Raw genomic sequence first — 22,026 nt, 5'->3', positions numbered from 1 at the left:
AAATAAGTTAAAGGAAAGACCTACAATGCCAACTGCCGCATCAGATCTGGAGGCACTGACTAAGGCAAGTGTCTGGAGAAGGTATGTGCCAAAAACCATGTAGCAACTCTGCAGATATCTGAAACTGGGGTGTTTTGAGTAAAGTCACAGATGTAGACTGTGACCTCACTGAATGAGATGACATGGCAGTATTCATGTTGATAGTCCCAAGGTAAAAAAAGCTCTGCCTTTTCTATCTGTCTGCAAAGAAAGTGAACAGTTTAAGAGTCACAACAAAAGTTTAGTTCTATCCAGGGAGAAGGATAACACCCTTCTAACAGCTAGAATATGGAGGACAGCCTCCCGGTTGGAATTGTGCAGTTTTGGGGGGTAGGGGCGACTGGTAACTAAATTATCTGATTTAGATGAAACTTAGAAGACACTTTAGGAAGGAATTGGGATGCAGCTGTAATGGAAACCTTATCCTTGTAGAATATTGTGAAAGGAGGGTCAGTCATTAATGCCCCAAACTCTTGAACTCTGAGGTTTAGGTAATAGCCATTAGGAAGTCTGTTTCCATAGAGAAATTCAATAAGGCTGAGGCTGGCAGCCAGGATCCCAGGTGTGGGGCCAGCAGCACCCCCTGCAACGCTAGTTCCCACGCCTATGCCCACACTGAACCTATATCAGGTTGCATGGGTGAACAGCCCTTAATTCCTTCTCAGCCGCCTCATCCTGAGGTGGAACTTAGCATGTCTTCTTTGCATGTACCTCAGCTATTGCTGAGCTAGTTTCTTTCTTTGTTTAGTTTCCTTAGTAATTTGTTCTTGTTGATTTAAAAAAAAAGTTTATATTCTCTGGGAAAGTCCTTCTGGAGAGGAGCATGTCTGATTCACTGGAGTTTAAATGTTGCCTCTTGTGTAGAGAGGCCATCCTGGTCAGTGACCAACACACAAAGTGAATCTGCTGCTGGGAGAGTTGCACATACTACAAAAGTGTAACTTCTATTTAGCTTTCAAAACCAGGGCTCAGAAGAACAGTCATTATGACTTGAATTCCTGGATGATGGCGCACCCCTTGTACATCAGTTTCCCCCATGGTCTCCAGCACCTCTCTGACCCCAGTGCTACCCTCTCCCAGAAGGGAAAAGTCCTCAGAGATCTTACAATGTTTAGGGGAGAGGAGCTTTAAATTTCCCTCCCAGGGATCCAACCCGACCAGGCTGACAACCTCAGAAACATCATCCTTGAGGATCAGTATTGTGGAGGCAAGAAGCCCCACCAGTACTGGTGAAATCGGAAAGTGCCACAGCCCTAAGGCTAAACATAGCTCTGAGAAGGCTTTGATTCCATCTAGTGGAGATGGTCAGAACAAGCTCAGATGTTCCGAACCATCAGAGTTTACTCTTGTTCTGTTACCCGTATCGAGTTCTTTGGTACCAAATAAGCCTCCAGACACATCAGCACCATTTGCAAAACATTTCAAGCTATCGGTACTGTCTAGCAAGGACAAGATTACAGGTCCGTCTCTCACACAGACATCTGTGGCTCCTCCATCTGAAACGACTTCACAACAGGCTTCATCACTGAAGGATCAGTTTTGACAGGATGATTGAGGGTTTGACCCCCTCCTGCTGCATTAGCCTGCCAGCTTCAACATTTTATCCACTTCCCCACCATTTGGAGACCGACTGTTCCATTTCCAATAACCATGGGAACGGACCACCTTGGACAAATGGGTGATAGAACTAATATCATTGGGCTACACCATCCATTTTACCTCCCTCCTTGTTCCCCTTCTCTGTCCCGCTTCAGGGACAACTAACAAATTACTGGTAAGACAGGAAATAAAATCCCCTCTTCATTTAGGGGTGATAGAACTGGTCCCCAGTCAGCACAGGGGAAAGGGGTTTCTATTCCCAGGTGTTTGCTTGTATTGAAGAAAAATCGAGGGTGGAGACCAGTCTTAGATTTAAGACTTCTGAACAAATTTGAGGCCTCAAAAGTTCAAGGTGGTGATTCTGGTAGCTACCAATCCTCCTCTAGATTCAGGGGTTGGTTTTGGCCCTTGACCTTCAAGATATGTACTTCTGTGAAGCGATACCACCTGCCTCACAAAAGATTCCTCCATTTTGTCATAGGCCAGGATCATTTTCAATATAGGGTGTTCCTGTTCGGGGTCTCCTTGGCTCCAAGAGTGTTTTCAAATATTCTATCTATGGTGACTAGCTATTTGCATGGTCAGGCAAATATAGCATTCTGTACCTTGACGACTGGATACTCAAGAATCAGTCATACCAAGAGGTGTTGTCTGCCACAAGGACAGCACTTTCTCTATTCTTGGACTTGGGTCTTCAGTGTGGAAAAAATCCACACTGACTCACGTTCAGAACATATGATTTATAGGGGCATCCCTGGATTCCTTGGGCCTTCCTACCCATGGAAAGAGTTGTGACTTTATCACACCTTGTCAGAACTATTCAAATGAGCCCCCAGACTTCAGTTAGAAACTGTCTTCATCTCAGTCACATGGCAACTTGCATCTTTGTGACAGAGTGTGCAAAGTTATGCCTTCACTGTTTCCAGGGGGAAGTGGGGGCTCAAATCCATTTATTTGCCCAACAGGTACAGTCTAGACAAGTAGGTGTCAGTTCCCCAGCAGGTGAAGTATTTCCTAGACTAGTGGAAGGTCCATTGCAAGGTAGCAGCGGGGGTTCCCTTCCTCCAATCAACATCATCGGTAACCATGACCACAGATTCATATCTGTTATGGTGGGTGGAGGGGCACACCTTGATTCTCTAACAGTGCAGGGCAGATGGTGATCCTAGGAAACCACCCTCCACCTCAACCTGCTGAAGCTCAAAGTGATCAGATACACCTGCCTTGAATTTCTGCCTCTCATCAGGCACAGATCTGTCAAGGTCATGATGGACTACATATAGTCTGCATATTCTATATCAACTGACAGAGAGGAACGAGATTGCCTTCTATCTGTGCCGAAACAGTGAAATTATGGAAGTGGTGCATAAGATATTGCACAGGAATTTCGGTAGTGTAACTTCCGAGCAAACAAACTGTCATGGCCGATGTTCTCAGCAGAGTTTTCTCCCCAAGTGTCTGTTTCCTTCTCTCCTTCTGCCTACGTACATCTTTATCTATTCCCCACCCCCCACTTATTGCATGTACATCCCACCTTACTTTCTGCCCTCAAGTTTTTTATCCCATCCATTGATCTCTTCCCCTCCAGCTCCCAATTCATATCCCACATGCTCACATCCTCATCCATAGACACCAGGTTTTACTGGACATCCCAGGTCAAAGACACATCTCACCTAGGCATTTACCCTACGCAGAAATGATGGAGTCCTCATTGCATGGGGAAACACCCACATGAGAAGCCTATACCCCTACCTGCTGGAATTCCTACCAAGGTGTTGTCGCTGGATCTTGTTCAGGGACTAGCTGTATTTCCCATAAACAGCAGGAGTCTGAAATTTGAACCCCGCTTTCCTCAGCTGCCAGAAAGGAGATGCAGCATTCTGTGTGTGTTTCCCCCATTCAAAAGCCTGAAGAGGGCTTTGGTGAGGTCTCTGCTACTCTACCACTCACTGTTCTCATTTCTGAGTTTTCCTCCACCACAAATAGCTCCAGTGACAGACTTTGCTACTGCTCAGTGCTTTGCTAAGCAGCAAAAGAACAAGATCAACAATTCCTTGTTTCACTGAAGTACATAAGGTAATGAATAGTAACAGTCAAAAAAAAAAAAAAATCCTCACACACTCTGGTCAATATTTACTCTGCAGCATAGTAAGAGCAGCTGCAGAAGCATTGGAACTCTGCTGTCTTTCTAAGACAGCATTAGATCAATCTTTTCTTCCATAAAGATGAGAGCTTTATTTTAAATTAAAGTAAAGTAAACTCTGCTGAAGATGATGATATTGGTCCTCCACACTCAAAAGAAAGATTCTTACTTGCCATGATTAGTGGATTTTTCAAACCCTGCTTATGGATATTTTAGGCACACTACATAATTGGGCACTAAAATGCTTAGCAGTGTGTATACATGAGTTAAAGAAATATTAAGTATTGATGTTATATTTGATATAGGAACTGTAACCATCTGTGAATTTTAAATTTAAAATTAATTATTCTGCATTAGTGGTTTTCTTCACTGATCTTTTTGGGTTTTAAAAAAATACAGACATATTAATGTGTATAGTTGAACATACAGTCAGCAGTAGAATTTAAGAGCTCAACCTACTTACTTGATAAGAGCAGATATCTTTGGCAGTTATCGTTTCACTGAATACATCAATCTTACCAGATAAGATGCATAGGAGCTTAATAAAAAGATGCTTGCTCTTCATGACTTACAAGACTTCAGTGAAACAAATGTCTCTCCCTACTAATATTTTTGAAGTGTTTACTCACCTTTGACCAAACAAGAGCGTAGATTTAGTTTCAGACTCATTGTATGACGATGGAGAGCAGCAAATTACAATAGTGGTTCTGCAGTTACCACCTAGTGAATCCTGGAGGATTCTGGTCATTTTACTATCACGATATGGAACGTAAGTCTGGAATAAATAAATGTACAGATTAGCATATGTTTGAAGGAATAAAGTTACAGTTGGTAAACTTAACTATCTAGTTTGTTGGATAAGGATCTGTGCTCAATAGAGCTAAGACCAACAAATTAGCAAGAAAGATAGTAAAGATAATTTCTCTTCAGGTTCTTAAACAATGCCCAACACAGTGGTACAAGCACAAACCTTTCAGATAAAAGAGTTATGTCCAAGCTTTTGTACTTTTAGGGTAGAGTAAACTTCCAATAAGATTTCTGCTTTACACAGCAAGCGTGACACTGTAAGAGACACTGTTGCACTTGCAATGTAGCGATACAAGGGTTGAGATTTCTAAGGCAGTGCATGGGGAGATATGTGGTTAAATCCCATGCACTGCCTTGAAAGTTTCAGCCCACAGTTCCTGGGTACTATTACATCTGTATTGTCTCTTTCTGGACTTAAAAAGAATACACTTACGCTGCTTTCAGCCAAAGCAGAAATGACATTTCCAAGAGCTGAGAGAGACTTGTTGATGTTCTTAGCTTCATCCAGCAGAGCACCTTCTGCTCCAGTTTTACTAACCTAAAAAGGATTGAGTAAATAAAAGTAAACATTCTAGAAAGTTTTTTTTCAGATTCAGTAATTATAAAAAAGCCTGAACAGCTTGCTTTTTTTCAAAGACGAAGTGTCACTCTAGCACCTCTAACTTGTAGAGCCAGTTAGGAAAATGGATTCTCTTCCCTCACTCCACACCACCTGAAGAAAAATTCAGATTTTCTATCAAAAAACAGAAGTTTTCAGCTCAAGACTACTCAGTTTTTCAATGAAAATCAAAAATTTCCCAAGGAAAGCAGACACTTAATGTGAAAAAAATTAATTTACTTGAAAGCCCAATTTTGGTGAAAAGTTTGACCAACTGTACTCACCAGTCATTTAAAAAAAACTGAATGCAACCAATTCATGCGAGAGGCTAAGACTGCATTATGGTTACTTTTAGTAAGAGTTATGGACAGGTCACAGGCAATAACCAAAACTTCACAGAAACCCGTGACCTGTTCCTGACTTTTATGAAAAATAACTGACAAAATGAGGAAAGAGGAGGATCCAGCACCCATTGCTGCTGAGCCTTCAGGATTCTCCCTACCCTCAGTGAATGAGACTGCAAGATCCCCCTGCTCCTGGCAGCAGCTTGGAGATGCAGGGGTTTGCCTGTGCCAGCAGGTTGCACACACTGGCTGAGAGCTCCAGATACCCCAGGGCCGAAGTGAAAATGTCATAGAGGTCTCTGGAAAACACCGATTCTGTGACTTTCATGACCTCTGTGACAAAATCTTAGCCTTATTCATGTGCAAAAGCTAAGAAATTCAAAGTTATGGACACCAATTAATCCAGACATCAATCAAGTCAGGCAGAAGAGTTACTATCTTAAACAACAGGGAAAGATGATATTGACCAGATTCAAAAACAGTCTCTGCCACAAAAAAATCTCAGATACAGGTTCCCAACAATGAAAGTCTACAAGAGAAGAGAAGACTGCTGTGGAAAATTACTGCAATCTGACTTCCCTCAGAAGATACCTGAGGGTCATGGATAAAGATGGACGAGACTGAAGAACAGGAAGCGTCACCAGTTCCTGCTAACACCTGTCCCCAGATCTGCTGCCCAGCCTAGTTTCCTACTCTAAATGCCCAGCCTTGCTCTACAGTTCTATAACCTGCATCTCCCCTCCCTCAATCTACACTGAAAGAATTCTGAAGTTACGTTTTATTTTATTAATGTAAACAAGTGTTAAGTGTAAACTACTAAAACGAATACATATGCTATACGGTGGGTGCACAATTTGTTGGAAAACTGCTCATTGACCATTTTTAGGAACTAGTTAAACAATGAAGGGGATTCGACAACATGGCCACTTTTTTAAACCTTTCCTTGTAGATCAAGTTTTCTAAACCTTTTGTCATTTTTGCTGCACTCCTCTGGCCAGATACTCACAACAGGATCGGGCCTGGAAATGCCTTCCCAACATTGCATGACTCTAGAGGGGCAAGGAAAAGCTCTGACAAAGAAACCTTTAAAACTCTGGTTTTTTAATACACTGTAAACAAACAAGTGATGTCATTGCTGGTTATTGGACCTAAACTAAAGCCAGATGAAGCAGTTCAGGGCTGAAACCTGATATACATATATTTCAAAATAAATATAACTAATTATTTCCTGCACCTGGTGGGTATCCAATTATCCATGTTTTTCTTTATTTTGATTACCTCAACCCAAATCTTAAGTAAGATAACACCGGTATTTCAAGGGTCACTACAAACTTAAAACAGACAACCCCTCTTTCTCATTATCTTATTCTTTTTGGTCAAATGCTTTGCACCTATCGCTCATGCTACTATCCAAACTCAATTTAAAAACCATAGTTCACTCAGGCCTAATGTGGGCCTCCTGGTGGACTACAGGGGACAAGCAGGACTCCATAAATAGAGAGCTCATAGTACTGGCAGAGTGGCACACAAGGTGACTCCACTTCATTCAGTTAAAATAAGGAAGAAATTTTCACATAACAGCCTTGACTCAGAATTAAGGTTTCTCAAATGCATTTCCAGTCAACATGATCAGTTAGGACAGTGTTAACTCAAGCAACCACAACCTACACAATATCCACGACATCATCTTCACAACAAACTCCTTTTCAATTCCAGCCTATAACCAATCAGAACCCATACCTTCAGTTTGTCATATCACACTTAAACAGGGTCAATGGAAAAAAAGTAGATTGAAGTTCCATGTACAAAAAAATCACTACATCTTTTACCAAATTCAAGCTTATCTATCAACAGGGAGCATATCAAAGTAGCATATGCTGGAGTCTGGGTTTCACATATGAGCGCTGGAGTTAAGAAGAGTCATGAAGCTGACTGGGGAGTCAGTATTATGATTTGTGTGTTCTTAGGAAGTGATACTTGAGCAACCTAAGCTCTACGTTAAACAAGGTTCTGTATGTTCTTTTAGTTTTCAAATATATAAAGAAAAAGTTACCTTTTCACTACCTGCCAAGTCCACAAGGTAAAGTTTTCCACTCAGTTTCTGTTCTGTTTGAGTGTTTTCTTGTTTTACATTAATAAGGAAGATACTATGACTTCGAGAGCTGTGTTCATTCATATCTATAATGCAAATATTTAAGAATTTTCAAAACATTTGCTTATGCAACAAATCTGCCTGGCTAACAATTACTTTAATTTGACCTTAGCTGAACATTTAGTATACTAATATGAACCTCTCACAGTGAACAAATATATCTCTATATTTACAGTAGTTTGTGATGAATACAGCATATTTAAACTAAAGTAGGCAAATGAAGGGTTAATCCCATATTATTCAATAGATTAAGCCATCTTTTCCCTATACATTTCTGTGCATAAAATGTAAAGTGTATTGACAGTATACTAATCTGACCTTTTATTCTGGGCTTAAGTATTTTTGGAGTTTACTAGAAACACTAGAACGTTTGTAAAAAAAAATTTTCAAAGCTGTTACATACTGACCCAACGTGTAGAGTTTCCTTTAGAAACTATTTCATTTTTGTTATAAAGAATGATTTTTTTCTTTTTTCCTTTATGCTTCATAGCATAGGTAAGATATGTGAAGCACAAGTAAACTTTTAAAGACACACAGTTCATACTGAATTAAAACAGTTCTTCCAGTTCGGTAACAGAAGTCTAAGCTGATTTACTTTGGAGGGGAAAAGGGAGAAGATGAGCCCGCTGTCAAGTCTTCTCTCTAGCTCTGTGTCAGACAGAAACAACTCTAAATTCCCCACAGCCCTCTAAAGACGTGCGTTTAGCTACAAGAGAAGCTGAGGAAGTGAAAAGAAGGAATAGTCCCTTGTTCCCAACCATTGTTACTTCTCTGTTCCTCAGCTTTTAAATGCTGACCAGTTCTGGTTTCTGTTCCTTGCTGCCACCAAGAAAAACAGTAACTATGTTTGGCTTATCACTCCTCCAAAAACACTCTCCTGATCAAAAGGAGGGCCAGAGAAGGCTTGGCCTTGATATTTGATTGCCTTCCCCAACCTTTTACTGATAAAGTAAGAAAAGGCAGCAGGAACAGGAAATTTCCACCAAAAATAGCAGCTCCCAACATTTTTCTGATGAAGTCCTCTGTAGATGAAAAGCTTGTCCATTCCCTTTGCCAAATGCTGCCATATTTTTTGTTTATATTCTTTCCTTCTGCGTCGGTTTTACTTTTTCTGCCTCTGTTCTGTCCCCAATGTAGCATTTTCTGTTTTTCCTCTTTTTACCATCTCATTTTGTAGCTTTCCCCTCCCTATGTCCCACTCAGCAAAAGGTTGCATATTGCTTACAGTGAGAGAGTACACTGATGGCTCCAAAGACCCAAGGCACATACTTTTATAACTTAGTGGAGTGCCATAGGAACGAAGAGAGAAACTTAGACCTATGGGATGCTGCCTAAATCTGCAGACAGGTGAACATGGGCACCTCGTGATCAGCTTTGTTATAGGCCTCTGCAGTAGTAGGAGACAAAAAGCAGGTGGCTTCATGAGATACAAACTGCTTTACTTCCAGATACAGGAGTACATTCAAGGTGTGAGGGACATGGACCTGGCATCATGAACATTCACTACCCCATGCTTGTGCCCTGCCCCTACTCCAAGAGGGGGCATGCAACCTCAAGTTGAGTAACACTGCCCTAGAAACAGGAAGTTAGATGAAGGGAAGACAAACTAATTAGACCAAGATTCTTTTAATTTGTCTAATCTACTCTTGCTTCCCCCAAGTGACACACTGAGGTGAGTCACACATGTCAATATTTCAAAAAACTAGAACGATTCACTTCCATTCCCGGTTTATCTTCTCTCATTTATAAATTCAATGAAAGGAAAAGAATGCCATCGGAGGGGGAAAAAACACTTACTTGTAACTGCTACATGTCTGTTAGATTTTCCTTCATCTATAGTATCCATAACTTCATCCGGACTACATACAAAACGTTCAGTGCAGCCCTTTAAAAATTGACAAAACATAAATAAGTGATGTACACGGAGAAAAGATAGGTTAGTTCAATAGTATAACACTTATACTCACCTTTACATAAGGAACTCTGTTCTTGTCCTCATGAACAGAAAGATTGGTCTTTGAAACTGGAAGAAAAAAACTCTACAGATAAGATATTTCATTTATTCAAAAGAATAATATGAGGAATGAGCATATATATCCCGAGGGAAACAGAAACATCATTTCCCATGATGTTGCATGCAATTCTTATATTCTAACATCTGAACAAGTATTTACACAAAATGGCCATTAGAGAAACTCAAATGCTTTTATACAGATAACACATTATACAAAGAAAAGGTAGAGCTATACTTAATTTTACAATTATAAGATTACGAAAACCAATGAAAGACTACATTTGTAGTTGCCATTTACGTCTCATTAATATGCCACTTAACTATCCTAATCTGGCAGTTTCTTTCCCTTTCTTTGCAGTCTAACTATCCCCATCCTATATAAAAGGCAAAGACTTACCATCTAAAAGGTCCCTTATCTTATCCAAGTATATTTCAAAATATGACACCTAATAAAAAAAGATACAGCATTAAAAACACAGTAATTCATAGATTTCAGGCCAAAAGGGATCATTATAATAATTTAGTCTGACCTCTTGCCTAACACAGGAGACTTTCTTCCTTCCAGTGATACCTGCACCTAGCCCAAGAATTTGTGGTTGAACCAAAGCATCTTTATTAGAAAAACATCCAAGCTTAATTAAGACTTCAAGTAATGGAGAATTTACCACAATCATCGTCCAAGTTACCAAACGATAACTGCCCTCACTGTTAAAGATTAGCATCTTATTGTCAATGAATTCCCTATTTATGAAAAATATGGATTCCCAGCCTCTGGGCCCAACTGTTTTTGGATTCATATCTTCCAAATTAAATGGTAGACTTGTACATACACCAGCCCCCCACCCCCCTCAAGATTTAACCACCAATTACTTTACTTTAAAATCAGATGCAACTTTTTGTTTCAAAAGTACTTCTTAAACCAAACAATTTACCTTAATGTGGAACTCTAAATTTTCATCCATGGAGTAAATATAATTAAAAATATCTTGCACTATTCTTGGAATAATCCCCATCCCATCTGGATCATGAAGTGTTCCCTTTTGAGAAAAAAAGACAACTAAATGCAATATTCTTTATCAGTTATAATTCCATGAACACAACAGATTTCTAATATTCAAAGACGACAAACTGAACATAAAGGAGTTGATTTTAGAATAGTAACTAGAAAGAAAAATTTTAACAAGTCTTGCCAACCCATTTAGGACCAAGATTTGTCAGGGTAAAAAATTACCCCAGAATCTTTTAAATAATAAAATAAAGATAAAAAGCTGCTATTAATGGAATACTTACTATTTTATTATTTTTTTCCATAGTTATATACCGTTCTTTTGAAATAAGTACTCGGTCTCCTCTGTTCATGTGGCATCCCTTCTCCCACATTTTTTTGGTGGGCTTGATCGTAATATAGTATTTTGTGCATCATTATTACCATGATCTGGGAATAGCAGTAATTAATTTGTGGAGCCTTATTTGGCCCTCCAGCAGCAGAATAAGAAATATTATGAGAAAGTCCTTTTTAGATACCTTACCTCCATAGTGTGTGTTTTCCCAGATGATGTTTGTCCATAAGCAAATATTGTACCATTGTATCCCTCAAGTACATCTAACAAAAAAGAATTTATGCATTAGGGTTCTTTTCCAAGCAAGAATATAATTCAGTGTTTGATGGATAAATAACCTAATTAAGGATTCTGACTCCAAATGAATTTTGACCATTACAAGGTGTCTCCATTGTGAACACAAGTCTAATAAAATAGAATTGCATGTTGCTAAAGTAGGAGAAGTTACATTAATAGATTAAAATGTAAACTAATGCATTACATAAGAGTTTCAGACTCAACATACAGACACTTTTAAAAGATGAGCAGCAAGGAAAAAATGGGCTTGTATCTTTTTGCTTCTTTTTAGTATAAAGGCAGGTTGAAAGGCTTTTTTAAAAAGTTTACATTAGAAATTAGTGTCTTGTTTAGGCTGGGAAACTATGAGAACTGAAATACTAGGAACACAAAAACCTGTGCTTCTAAGACAGAGGAAGAAATCCTGCAACATGCTGTTATTGGATAACTGGCCCACCCAGAGAAACTTTCTAACTTCCAGTAGTTAAGAGGTTAGCTTATGCCATAAACTCAAATGTTTGTATCCTTTCTAAAGCTAGTTTTTAAGTATTGTGACTGTAATATGTGTACATTTCAAATTTATTGTAATTATATTTATTGAACTGATATTCTTGTTATCCATATAAATGTCTAAACTTCTTTGAAGTCTCCTAGGTAATTTGTCTCAATGATTAATTCACTACCACATATTCACAATTTAATTGTGACTTGTGTGAAAAAGGAAATTCTTTTTATCAGTTTTGAATTTGCCATTTGCCAGTTTCATTAAATGGCCCCTTGTCCTTGTGTTATGAGAAAGTTCCTTATTTACCTTCTCAATAATATTAATTACTTGAGAGGAGACTAGTAAGGAAGGACACAATGAAAGGGAGTAGTACCAACCTTTAAAACTCTTCATGACATTTTACCCATCCCCTTAAATCGCTCATCTTCTGAACTCCCTCAAATAATGCAATATCTTCTTTTGAGAGGCAACAACTAAAAAGAACACTGCAGTCCAGGTTAGAACACACTATTTATACAATTGACATATTTCTTCTGTACTATGCATCCTGTCATTCCTTATGCCTCCTAACTTTATTTGCTTTTTAGACAACTGCTGCACATTGAGCTTAAGTCTTAATTTTGCTGTCCATAATTATGATTTTCTTAAGTTTTTACAGTTAATTTAGAACCTTGAAAGGTGTATGATTAGTTCAAATTCTCTCTTCCAGTGCTCATCACTTTGCATTTAACAACAATTAATTTCATCTGCCACCATGTTATGCATTTACCTAGCTTGGTAAGGATCCTCTGAAGTTTCTCAGTCTTCCGCAGTCTTGCTCAAGTAATCTGTATCTGCAAGTTTGAGTACCAAACTGCTCATCCCCTTTTAAAATCATTAATGCATTCATAATGAGTGCTACTATAGACCCTTATAGCAACTCACTGCTAAACTTCTGCTATGATGAAAATTTAACATTTATTTCTCTGTTTTATCTCTTAGCCAGCTTCTGATCCTTGCCAGTAAATTGCCTATTACACCAAGACTATATTTATTTATTTTTTAGTAATTTGTGAAGGTTTGGTTAAAAGCCTTTTGAAAGTCCAAATAATTTACATCTACTGAGATGCCTTTCCTTTACGCAATATTTTACTGACCTGTCCAAGGGATTCTACTACAGTTGTAAGGCAAGATTTTTATTTTGCAGAAGATGAACTGGTTAGACTATCACATGATGAATTTCTAGGTGTTTTATAATTCTATTTTAAAAGTATTGCTTCGACCAATTTTTAATATATTCAAGGACAGAGATTCTGTACTCTTTAAGATGCATAAGCATTGAGGCAGGAGTTCCATCTGCAGAGGATCTTCACTATAGTCGACTAAAGTTCTCATTACACAACTAAGATGATCTCAAACTCTTACTTTGCTACATATTATACAAGCTTAGAAAAACAGTGCATATGCTTGATTTTTGAAGGTTCATACTAATCAAAGTTTTTTCCTGGAACAGATATTTCCACAGTATTATCTATTCCTATGCCATATTTCAACCCCATTGATTTTGGCTGAAATTTTTTTTTTTTTTTTTTTTTTAAAGAGTCTAAAGCATCATTTTAAAATTGAAGAGAGATATTTTTCCATCTTTCTACTTAAGAACAACTTTCCCCCTATAATTGTGCAAGAGAGAATTTTAATGGAAGAGACCTGGCCTGAAAGATTGCAACCTGACAAGATCAACATTTCAAACAGTTATGAACTGAATACATGGGTTCAGAATTGATGTCATCCATCAACTTTAACTATAGTGATTGCTGTCATTCCTGCTATAATTCACACCGTTTCGTTTAGATACAGTTTAGGGGGGAAAGATGGGTAGGAAGAGAAGAGATGGAACTACATCACAATTTTCAACAGTAAAAGCCACTTAATCTACTGATGGCCTCCTTATTGTCAAGTTCAATGTTTTTCCTTACCTTTCACAATTTTTTTAGCACAATCATTGTACACTTGTTCCTGCGATGTACTTGACTGGAATACATGGTCAAACACATACGGCTTGGACTGAAAAGACAAGAGTAAAAAATCCCAGTCACAAAGAAAAACTGAACATTTTTCAAATCTGAACTGTTCATATTAATAGCCTGCTTCTACAGTATCTTTTTGCTCGTTTGTATACTTGAAGCCTTCAATAAGAGGAACTGATTTATACACAAGTTACTTGAGTGAAAGATAATCGATACCTGACAACATACGAATGGAGCCTTGAACTAAACATATTTGCATCCTGAAATCAACCTAAACAGATTTTCTAAAGAATTTTCACCAGAAGCATGACCCAGTCTCACTTCATTACTGTTTGGCAACAAGTCAGTTCATTTTAAGTTTTCACACAAATCTTAAATCAAAATGCTCAGGTTAGTACTGTACACCCAAAAACATTTTTCCCTCTGGGAAAAGGATTAGAAGGTTATTACTTAAGGATTCTGATAGTTGAGATTCCTCTTGAAAGGGAAGTTCTAGAGGAAGTATGCCAAGAAACTACAGTGCTTAATAGGCAGAAGCCAAACCTGAGGTAGCTGAAGTCTAAGCTGGAAAAGTGGATGGCTGCTTATATTTGATTCTCTGGATGGAAAGAAATATTCAAGCTGCTGCAGTACTGAATTCTACTTCCAAGTGTTTCAGTCAGTGCAGACTTAGTTTTGGACTTAGCATGCTCTTGGAAGTGTCCACTACTAATACTCTGGATATTCTTGTGACTGTATGCTGATCTGATTAAAGAGACAATGTAGTATTATGTCACTATCCCCTTTTTCCGGAGTATGCTGCTACCACTCCCATCTTCTGAGTGACTATGCTGAGACACTCATAACCACTCCCATTGGGATGGTAGATGGATTATGATGAAAGAAAATTTTGTGTTTTGGGGTGGGATTTCCCAAAGCTCTTAAGTGATTTAGGACACAAGATCCACGTATCTTCATCAAATCATTTAGGTGCTTTTGGAAATCACACCCATGATATATTCTAGTTTCTTTTAATACAGTCTAAGAAGTTTATCCAAGCCAAATTAAAACTGGGATGGACACTACTACATTATTAGCAAGAGAGCTGTCTTCTTTAACAATTACTATCAGTCTTGAGGTGTAAGGCTGAAGTTTCAATAAGCACATATATAAAAATTAGCCACTGAAAAAAGGATACAGCTATAGACAGCCATTTCCTCAACCTTCCTGTAGTGACTTTAATAAAAGGAATATTAACAGGCACATCTGCTATTGTGTGTGTTGCCGGTCAACGCCATTTTAACTCACAGGTAACATTTGTCTAATACATACAAATCTGCATGCACTACTTCATATGAAGTGAACATCCCTATTGCTGGATCATGTTGCCCCCATTATCACCTTTTGTACCATATCTACCCTATTCAGATCGTGCCCAATAACATCCTAAACAAAACGTATGGTGTATTGTTGATGTGGCTGGCATGCCTTCAGGTTTAGATGCAATTTGAAACTTCCTCTAAATTATTTTTCCACTTAAAAAAATTGATTTTCATTAATACACTATTCCAAGTCAGTACATTTTTGAGGAAGTCTTAAGTGACTATCAACTGATTTTGGAGACTCTCTACAGAGGAATTAGGTCAGGCAGGTCATTGATCTTAAACATACTAGATCTTGCAGTAATACAGATCTTTAACAGTTAAATGTCTGTTATAATGCCTGCATCTAATTTTCACTCATACATCTGAAGAAGTGAGGTTTTTTACCCACGAAAGCTTATGCCCAAATAATTCTGTTAAGTCTTTAAGGTACCACTGGACTCCTTGTTGTTTTTGTGGATACAGACTAACATGGCTACCTCCTGATAGTTAAAAGACTGTTTAACTCATCAAGTTTTTTTCCTTCATTTAGATTGTCAATGTACCTGATCCCCGATGCTTCCGGTACAATGTATGGTTAATTTTTAGCTTTTCATTTCCTCACATAAGAAAATGAAAATAGAGCTATGAAACAAAGCTGTAAGCTGCATAAGAAACTTCCAGAATTCTTTGTTATAGTATTCTTTTAATTTGTCTTAACCTACTCTTGCCTCCTCCAAGTGACATACTGAGGTGAGTCATGCAAGTCAATATTTCAAAAAACTAGAACGATTCACTTACATTCACAGTTTGGGCTTCTCTCATTTATAAATTCAATGAAAGGAAAAGAATGCCATGTTATAGTAGTGGATAGATTGTTTTGGGACAACATCAATAACCCATCAGACTGCTATATTTTATTTTGATTTAATGCCAAGTCATACAGGAATTTCTTAAACATCGCATTCATTGCGCCTGTATTTCAATCAAAAACATTTATTCAATCAAATTAAACTTCATGTTAGTCTAACTTTTTTGAGCTCTTTAGAGAGACAAGGTGAGTGAGGTAACAACTTCTACTGCACCAACTTCTGTCAGTGAGAGAGACAAGCGTCTTTGAAAATCAGTTTTTTAACATTCTTCCCCATATTCTAAGGTATAAAATTTATTCCCATTAACAAACAGTATGGAGGGAGGTTGTATTTACTAATTCTACTTAAAATAATTTAGCTATATCATGCCTTTATAATTCCCCTTTAAGCTGCCACTGAGATAGTACTATGAAAGGGCAGAGGTAAAAGGGAAAAAAACCCTAATTTTCTTCCCACTCCTATTGATTTACAGGATTACTCACTATACATACTATATGGATTAGTTAGAGGAAGTAATCTATATATAATAAGGACTTCTCTCTCAAACAATGAATCCCTTATTTGAATTGATCTTAAATATAAGTTTATACATCACAAGCTTCAGGAACCCTTGACAGACACTACCTCCAAAACACAGTTGCCTGTAACAAATTTACTAAGTGTACCAGAATCCCCACTAGATTCCGCATTCTCATTACTGACCAGGAACATAGCGGTCTTGGTGGCATATCCTGAAAGTTGAGAGATTACAGACCAAACTAGGGAAGCAGATTCCAAAGGTTCAGTGGCTTAACAAAACAGTCCGCCTCCCTCCCACCATATTTTATACCAATGAGGCTCTTGCTCAGGCGTCTCCACTGATCCGTATTTGTCAAACATCAACAACTGTTAATTTAAAATATATATATATATTTTTAAATGCCAAAATAAGCAGAGGTGATAAAGAACAGCTTTGCCTACTACTGTGCCTAAGTTTAAAAGAACTACATATACACCTATCACAAAAAACAGTCTGAAAGATTGTTGTGTAATTCCAAACAGGTTTCATTTATTTGGTATTTGCAATATCAATTCTACCTGTTTTCCACTGGCCTACTTTCTCACAGCAGAACTATCAAATTTCTAAAAAAAAATCTTCATAATATATAAAGACATATTGACTGTGCTTCTTCAGAAAAAAACCTATATTATTTTTCAGTGCCCAGATCGCACCATTATTGTGGCACAGATTTCCCTCACTTTGTCATAGACTATGCGCCGGACCAGCGCATTAAAATCGATTGCTCGGGGATCGAAATATCGCGTCTGGTCTGGACGCGATATCTCGATCCCAGAGCGTGCTTAGATCGATTCCGGAGCTCCAGCTAGACGACCGGACTTCCGGATTCGACACAGCGAGCCGCGCGGATCGATCCCGCGCGGTGAAGACGGGTGAGTAAATCGATTTTAGATATTCGATTTCAGCTACGCTATTCTCGTAGCTGAAATTGCGTATCTAAAATCGATTTAATCTCGTAGTGTAGACCTGGCCATAAACACCTTATCTGCATCAAGAGGCTATGACTGAAAGCTTTCTAAGGAAGTTTCTGGATTGCAGTTTTTAGGTACTACCATAAGTGAAAAAACAAGTTGGACCATCAGACATTCTATAAGTTAGGTGCAATAAGCCTTGTGTTTTGGGATACAGATATCCTTTTGACTAGGCATCAGATTCTCAATAGCTCAGTAAAATATTTCACTTCACATTGCAAATTAAGCCTATAGATTGCTATTCACATGTGTGCCAAGTCCCTATTTTCCAGTCTCCCCAAAGCCCACAGACCCTGAGGTAAACATCCAGATTCACCTCTTTCCCAGAGTTTGGCTATACTGGTAAACAAACATTACCCCATAACACATCGGCCTAAGCTTCCTCCTTGGCTCCTTCTATGGTTTCACTCTATGAACCTTCTCTAAATGAACCTAAATCAGTCTGTCTCAAAGCAACATTCGAAGCCCCTGCTGAACCTAACTTGCAGCCACCTGCCAGTATGACCCATCAGTAGTTACTCAAACCTTAATGGAGGGGTTTATTTTTTGGGTTTTTTTTAAACAGACTTTGACACAGTATCTTTTTATCATCATAATTAATGGCCAGTTTAGCTTCACTGGGCAACAGTTTTCAGTATTAGCCTATATACAACTATATTCAAAACAACTGAAATGTACAAAACTTTGCTCTTCACAGATATCTGCTGGCAAGTCATCATCTCCTAGTGCTATCTTCACAGAAGACGATTCCATTACTCTTAATGAGACAGAATAACCTCTAACTTCAGGTTATCCTCAGAAGTACAGAAAATAAATTGTATAAAAGTATTAAGTATTTATTTCTATTGCATTCATACTCTATAGTTTTAAAGTTTACTGTAAGATTTTCAGAGTCCATCCACAGGAATGTGTGGTTTGGATCATCTTGTTTTCTGATCCTTAATACCTGGAATAGTCTTTCCATTATTGATACTATAAGATGAGCAACCAGTAACGTTCCATTTCTCTATCACAATGTACACGGCGCTTTTAACTCTACGGCATATTCTTTTTGCTAATGTAATGCATCATTTTATAAACCCATCCTGTCTGACACTGTAGCTGGCTTATTCTTGGCATGAAGAGCACAAGATAGTTTATAAAAGATTGAAGTATTAAAAAACAGCTTTCTCCCAATGCAAAACAGTATTGCTATCACCATTTTTAGCCATAAAACATACAAAAAATGTAAAGCTTTAGGTCTAAGTAAATCCCAAACTGAATGATTTTAGAAAAACACTTATCTTTTTTCCATTAATTTGAGAGCACATTTTCCATTCCCAACCCTCTTTCCCAGTTTGAAAGATAACATATTATTGCTCTCTCAGTGACAGAGTTCAAAGTAGCAAAAAAGATAGGTAAGCAGAGTCCCGGTATGGTAGTATTCTGTTTCTAGTAAGAAAAATGTTTTTCAGTTCTTTTGAGGTGCATGAGGAGAATAAGATGCATGTAGAACTGACTTTCTGTAACTGTAGAGGGTGCAAGGTATGTCATAGGAGCTTAGTTTTCCGGCCTTCCACTCTTATTTTTCTGTGTTAAAATTGTAATTTGAGTGCTTCCTTACTTGCTTATATAATACATCAAATTTAAGGCTCTGTGTACTCTGCAATAAGTAGGGATAAAGTTCTGCAGCATTTCCTTCGCCAAAGGATAAATGGGAAAATACTATCAGAGAAACAGCCCTGTTATTTAATTTGATGGTCTCAATTTTATGACGGCCCCATATTCAGTTTCAACATGAGAAGTTTTTGTAACGAAAATGCATAATTGCATCAGGGAACATGTTATGGAAAGCTGGAAGTTCTAGCAGATGGGTGAGGAACAGCTGGAATTTTGGCATTCAGGGAGACCTGGGAGGTAGGCTGGGATTATCGCTTTCACTGGATGTTTGTTCTAAAGGGATCAACAGTGAAATAGTTAACAATGCTGACATTTAAAGAGTCTTTAGGTTTTAGAATGAACACCACACTTGTGACGACCAGAGATTACTACTAAGATGATCGCACAGCAGCAGTACAGTATACACCTCTACCCTGATATAACACTGTCCTTAGGAGCCAAAAAAATCTTACCATGTTATAGGTGAAACCATGTTATATCGAACTTGCTTTGATCGGCTGGAGTGCGCAGTCCCGCCCCCCTGGAGTGCTGCTTTACCGCATTATCCGAATTCGTGTTATATCAGGTCACATTATATTGGGGTAGAGGTGTACTTTCTTCAATACTGAAACAAGTCTTCTAGCCATACATATCTGCACTATTACAGTGTTTGTCAAAGCCATATTCTTTGAGAAACTGCTGTACTTCTAAGTGATCAAGGCTCAGCAAATTATTAAACCAAACACCACCACTCAAAAAATCCATATAGTTCATTTATAGGTCAGAGTACAGCTTCTAATATATGGAGTTATTTTCCATATAAGGTCAGATTATAATATTAAAGTGGAGTACTTTTACAAGTATGGAAGTGTTTTTTTCCTTCTAAAACACAAAATAGTGTACCATCGTTCTATTTCTGCTGTTTTGTGTTAAGTGTCCCACTCCTTGCATGCCCTATCCTCTTTCAATGTTCCATATGAATTAAATTTTCTTTCTGAATATTGGTTTTCTGCTGCCAAGATGATGAAGTCAGTAGAAGAAAGATCTTCACTAGTCTGGTTCTGCAAGAAAGTGACAGTGTCAAACCTCTCTTTAACTTGGTATACAAAACTAGTTTTAAAGAAGTATATTCTTTAAACTGAAAGCCAGATATATTTAGCTATTCAGGGCAGGCACCAGGCCTTGCATGTTACGGATACTACTCAGTTAATCAGAAAACACACTGAGGCACCCAGATATCTTCTAAAAAACAGAAGAATATGGAAGTGCTCTCTACATTACCAAATATAGGCATTTGAAGGAAAAATGGGATACTGCTTATTTGTATGTCAATACCCAGACTGCTCTTCCAGATCTCAATTCAGACTTTAGCAGTTGTGAACAGTCTAAACAGTCTGGGTGTGACTGAGTACAATAGTTTGGTTTTTTGGTTTTTTTGGGGGGTGGGGGAAGAGAGAGAACAATCACAAGACAAGGAAGAGCACATATACAGGTACTAAAAGTGGCATACAAGCACTTCATTCAGAGTGATAATGCTCTCTGCTTGCAAACAGTTTCAAGAGTAAAAAAATAATGGTCAAAACCACATACATATGAACATGCTGGTTTCTCTCTTCATGTAACCTGTTCAGTAAGCACTCCCCATAACTTATATTTCTTCAGTGTTTAATGTATGTTTGTGGGTAACTCCAATATTGACTTATAAAAATATGTTCACAGCAGTTGTGTTAGGTTTCAGCTTGTCTTGCATACGTTCTTAAACAAAAAGGCATTATAATGAATTCTTCATTAAAGAATCCAGTTTTCTCAGCATTCATGCTGTAAATATTTCAACAGAGTCACTAGCTGGAAAAGGCTTTACTATTTTAAAAGCATGATAACTTAAAAATATCAATTTGAAAATTATGCTGTTGCAATCATCAAGGAAATATCATCACTAAGACATTAGTCATGTTTAGACAAGATTAAGATGCCTCGAGTTAGGTGTCATGATGCTTATCGTAGCCTGGTCCACACTTGAAAGCTTTACCAACAACATACCTCTGTTGGCCCAGCCCAAACCCCATGATTTGTCCTTGCCTACGCACACCGTCGTCATTGTGCTTGTAACTTGTTAAAAATAAAACGTAAGCACAATTCACTTTCCTAGCAAAGAGAGCAGGAGTTATGCTAGGACTAAATTGCATAACACCATTTAGGGAGCACAGCTACTTCCACAGCCCAGTTTCCAGACAGTCCCAGTGCTTCTCACAAAATGCCTGTTTAAACCTGAAGATATTCTACCTACAATAATTACAACACTTAAGGTTACTATAAACTATAGGATTACAAGAAATTTTTTTTTTTAAGTTAACTTGTGTTTTGGACCAGTGAATATACTGTCAGTTTCACTATTTCTCTCTACAGTCAGTTCATCCCACAATGAAAAAAATCCCTCTCTAATTATTTAAAGGAGATCAGAAAAATTCTTATTTTTTTTAAATAAATTTGTGTTCTGAATCTTTAAAAATTAGAGGGTGTTTTAACTTAGTCAATTTAAAAGAGGTTAGGCTGACAACTTTTTCTACCACCAAAGCAAAAATATCTTGAGCAAATTCCCAGTGTTAACAGTATTTGAAGAAATAGGACAACACCCACCCAACCTCCAAAGAACTGGAGTCACAATGAAAACATATGTCTTTACACTGCTAACACAAAAATGTTCATAGATTCATAGACTCTAGGACTGGAAGGGACCTCGAGAGGTCATCGAGTCCAGTCCCCTGCCCTCATGGCAGGACCAAATACTGTCTAGACCATCCCTGATAGACATTTATCTAACCT

General features: G+C 38.0%; 1 protein-coding gene across 2 annotated transcripts in view; it reads right to left on the bottom strand.

Annotated features, from left to right (window-relative positions):
• The window catches only part of KIF5B (kinesin family member 5B), a 65,455-nt gene that overhangs the window by 38,792 nt on the left and 4,637 nt on the right, over positions 1 to 22,026 (bottom strand). For both annotated transcript variants that reach the window (XM_032799081.2, XM_075062233.1), the window contains exons 2-10: positions 13,773 to 13,860; positions 11,226 to 11,299; positions 10,629 to 10,733; positions 10,094 to 10,142; positions 9,650 to 9,705; positions 9,480 to 9,567; positions 7,584 to 7,708; positions 5,022 to 5,126; positions 4,411 to 4,556 (exon numbers count right to left, since the gene is read on the bottom strand). In XM_032799081.2, coding sequence (XP_032654972.1) covers positions 4,411 to 4,556; positions 5,022 to 5,126; positions 7,584 to 7,708; positions 9,480 to 9,567; positions 9,650 to 9,705; positions 10,094 to 10,142; positions 10,629 to 10,733; positions 11,226 to 11,299; positions 13,773 to 13,860 — 836 coding nt within the window. The remainder of the gene's footprint in view (positions 1 to 4,410; positions 4,557 to 5,021; positions 5,127 to 7,583; positions 7,709 to 9,479; positions 9,568 to 9,649; positions 9,706 to 10,093; positions 10,143 to 10,628; positions 10,734 to 11,225; positions 11,300 to 13,772; positions 13,861 to 22,026) is intronic.

Source organism: Chelonoidis abingdonii, chromosome 2 (genome assembly GCF_003597395.2).
Source record: "Chelonoidis abingdonii isolate Lonesome George chromosome 2, CheloAbing_2.0, whole genome shotgun sequence".
NCBI lineage: Eukaryota > Metazoa > Chordata > Testudines > Testudinidae > Chelonoidis > Chelonoidis abingdonii.
Note: the sequence above shows the minus strand (reverse complement) of the source record. Positions and strands in the feature narration are given on the sequence as shown.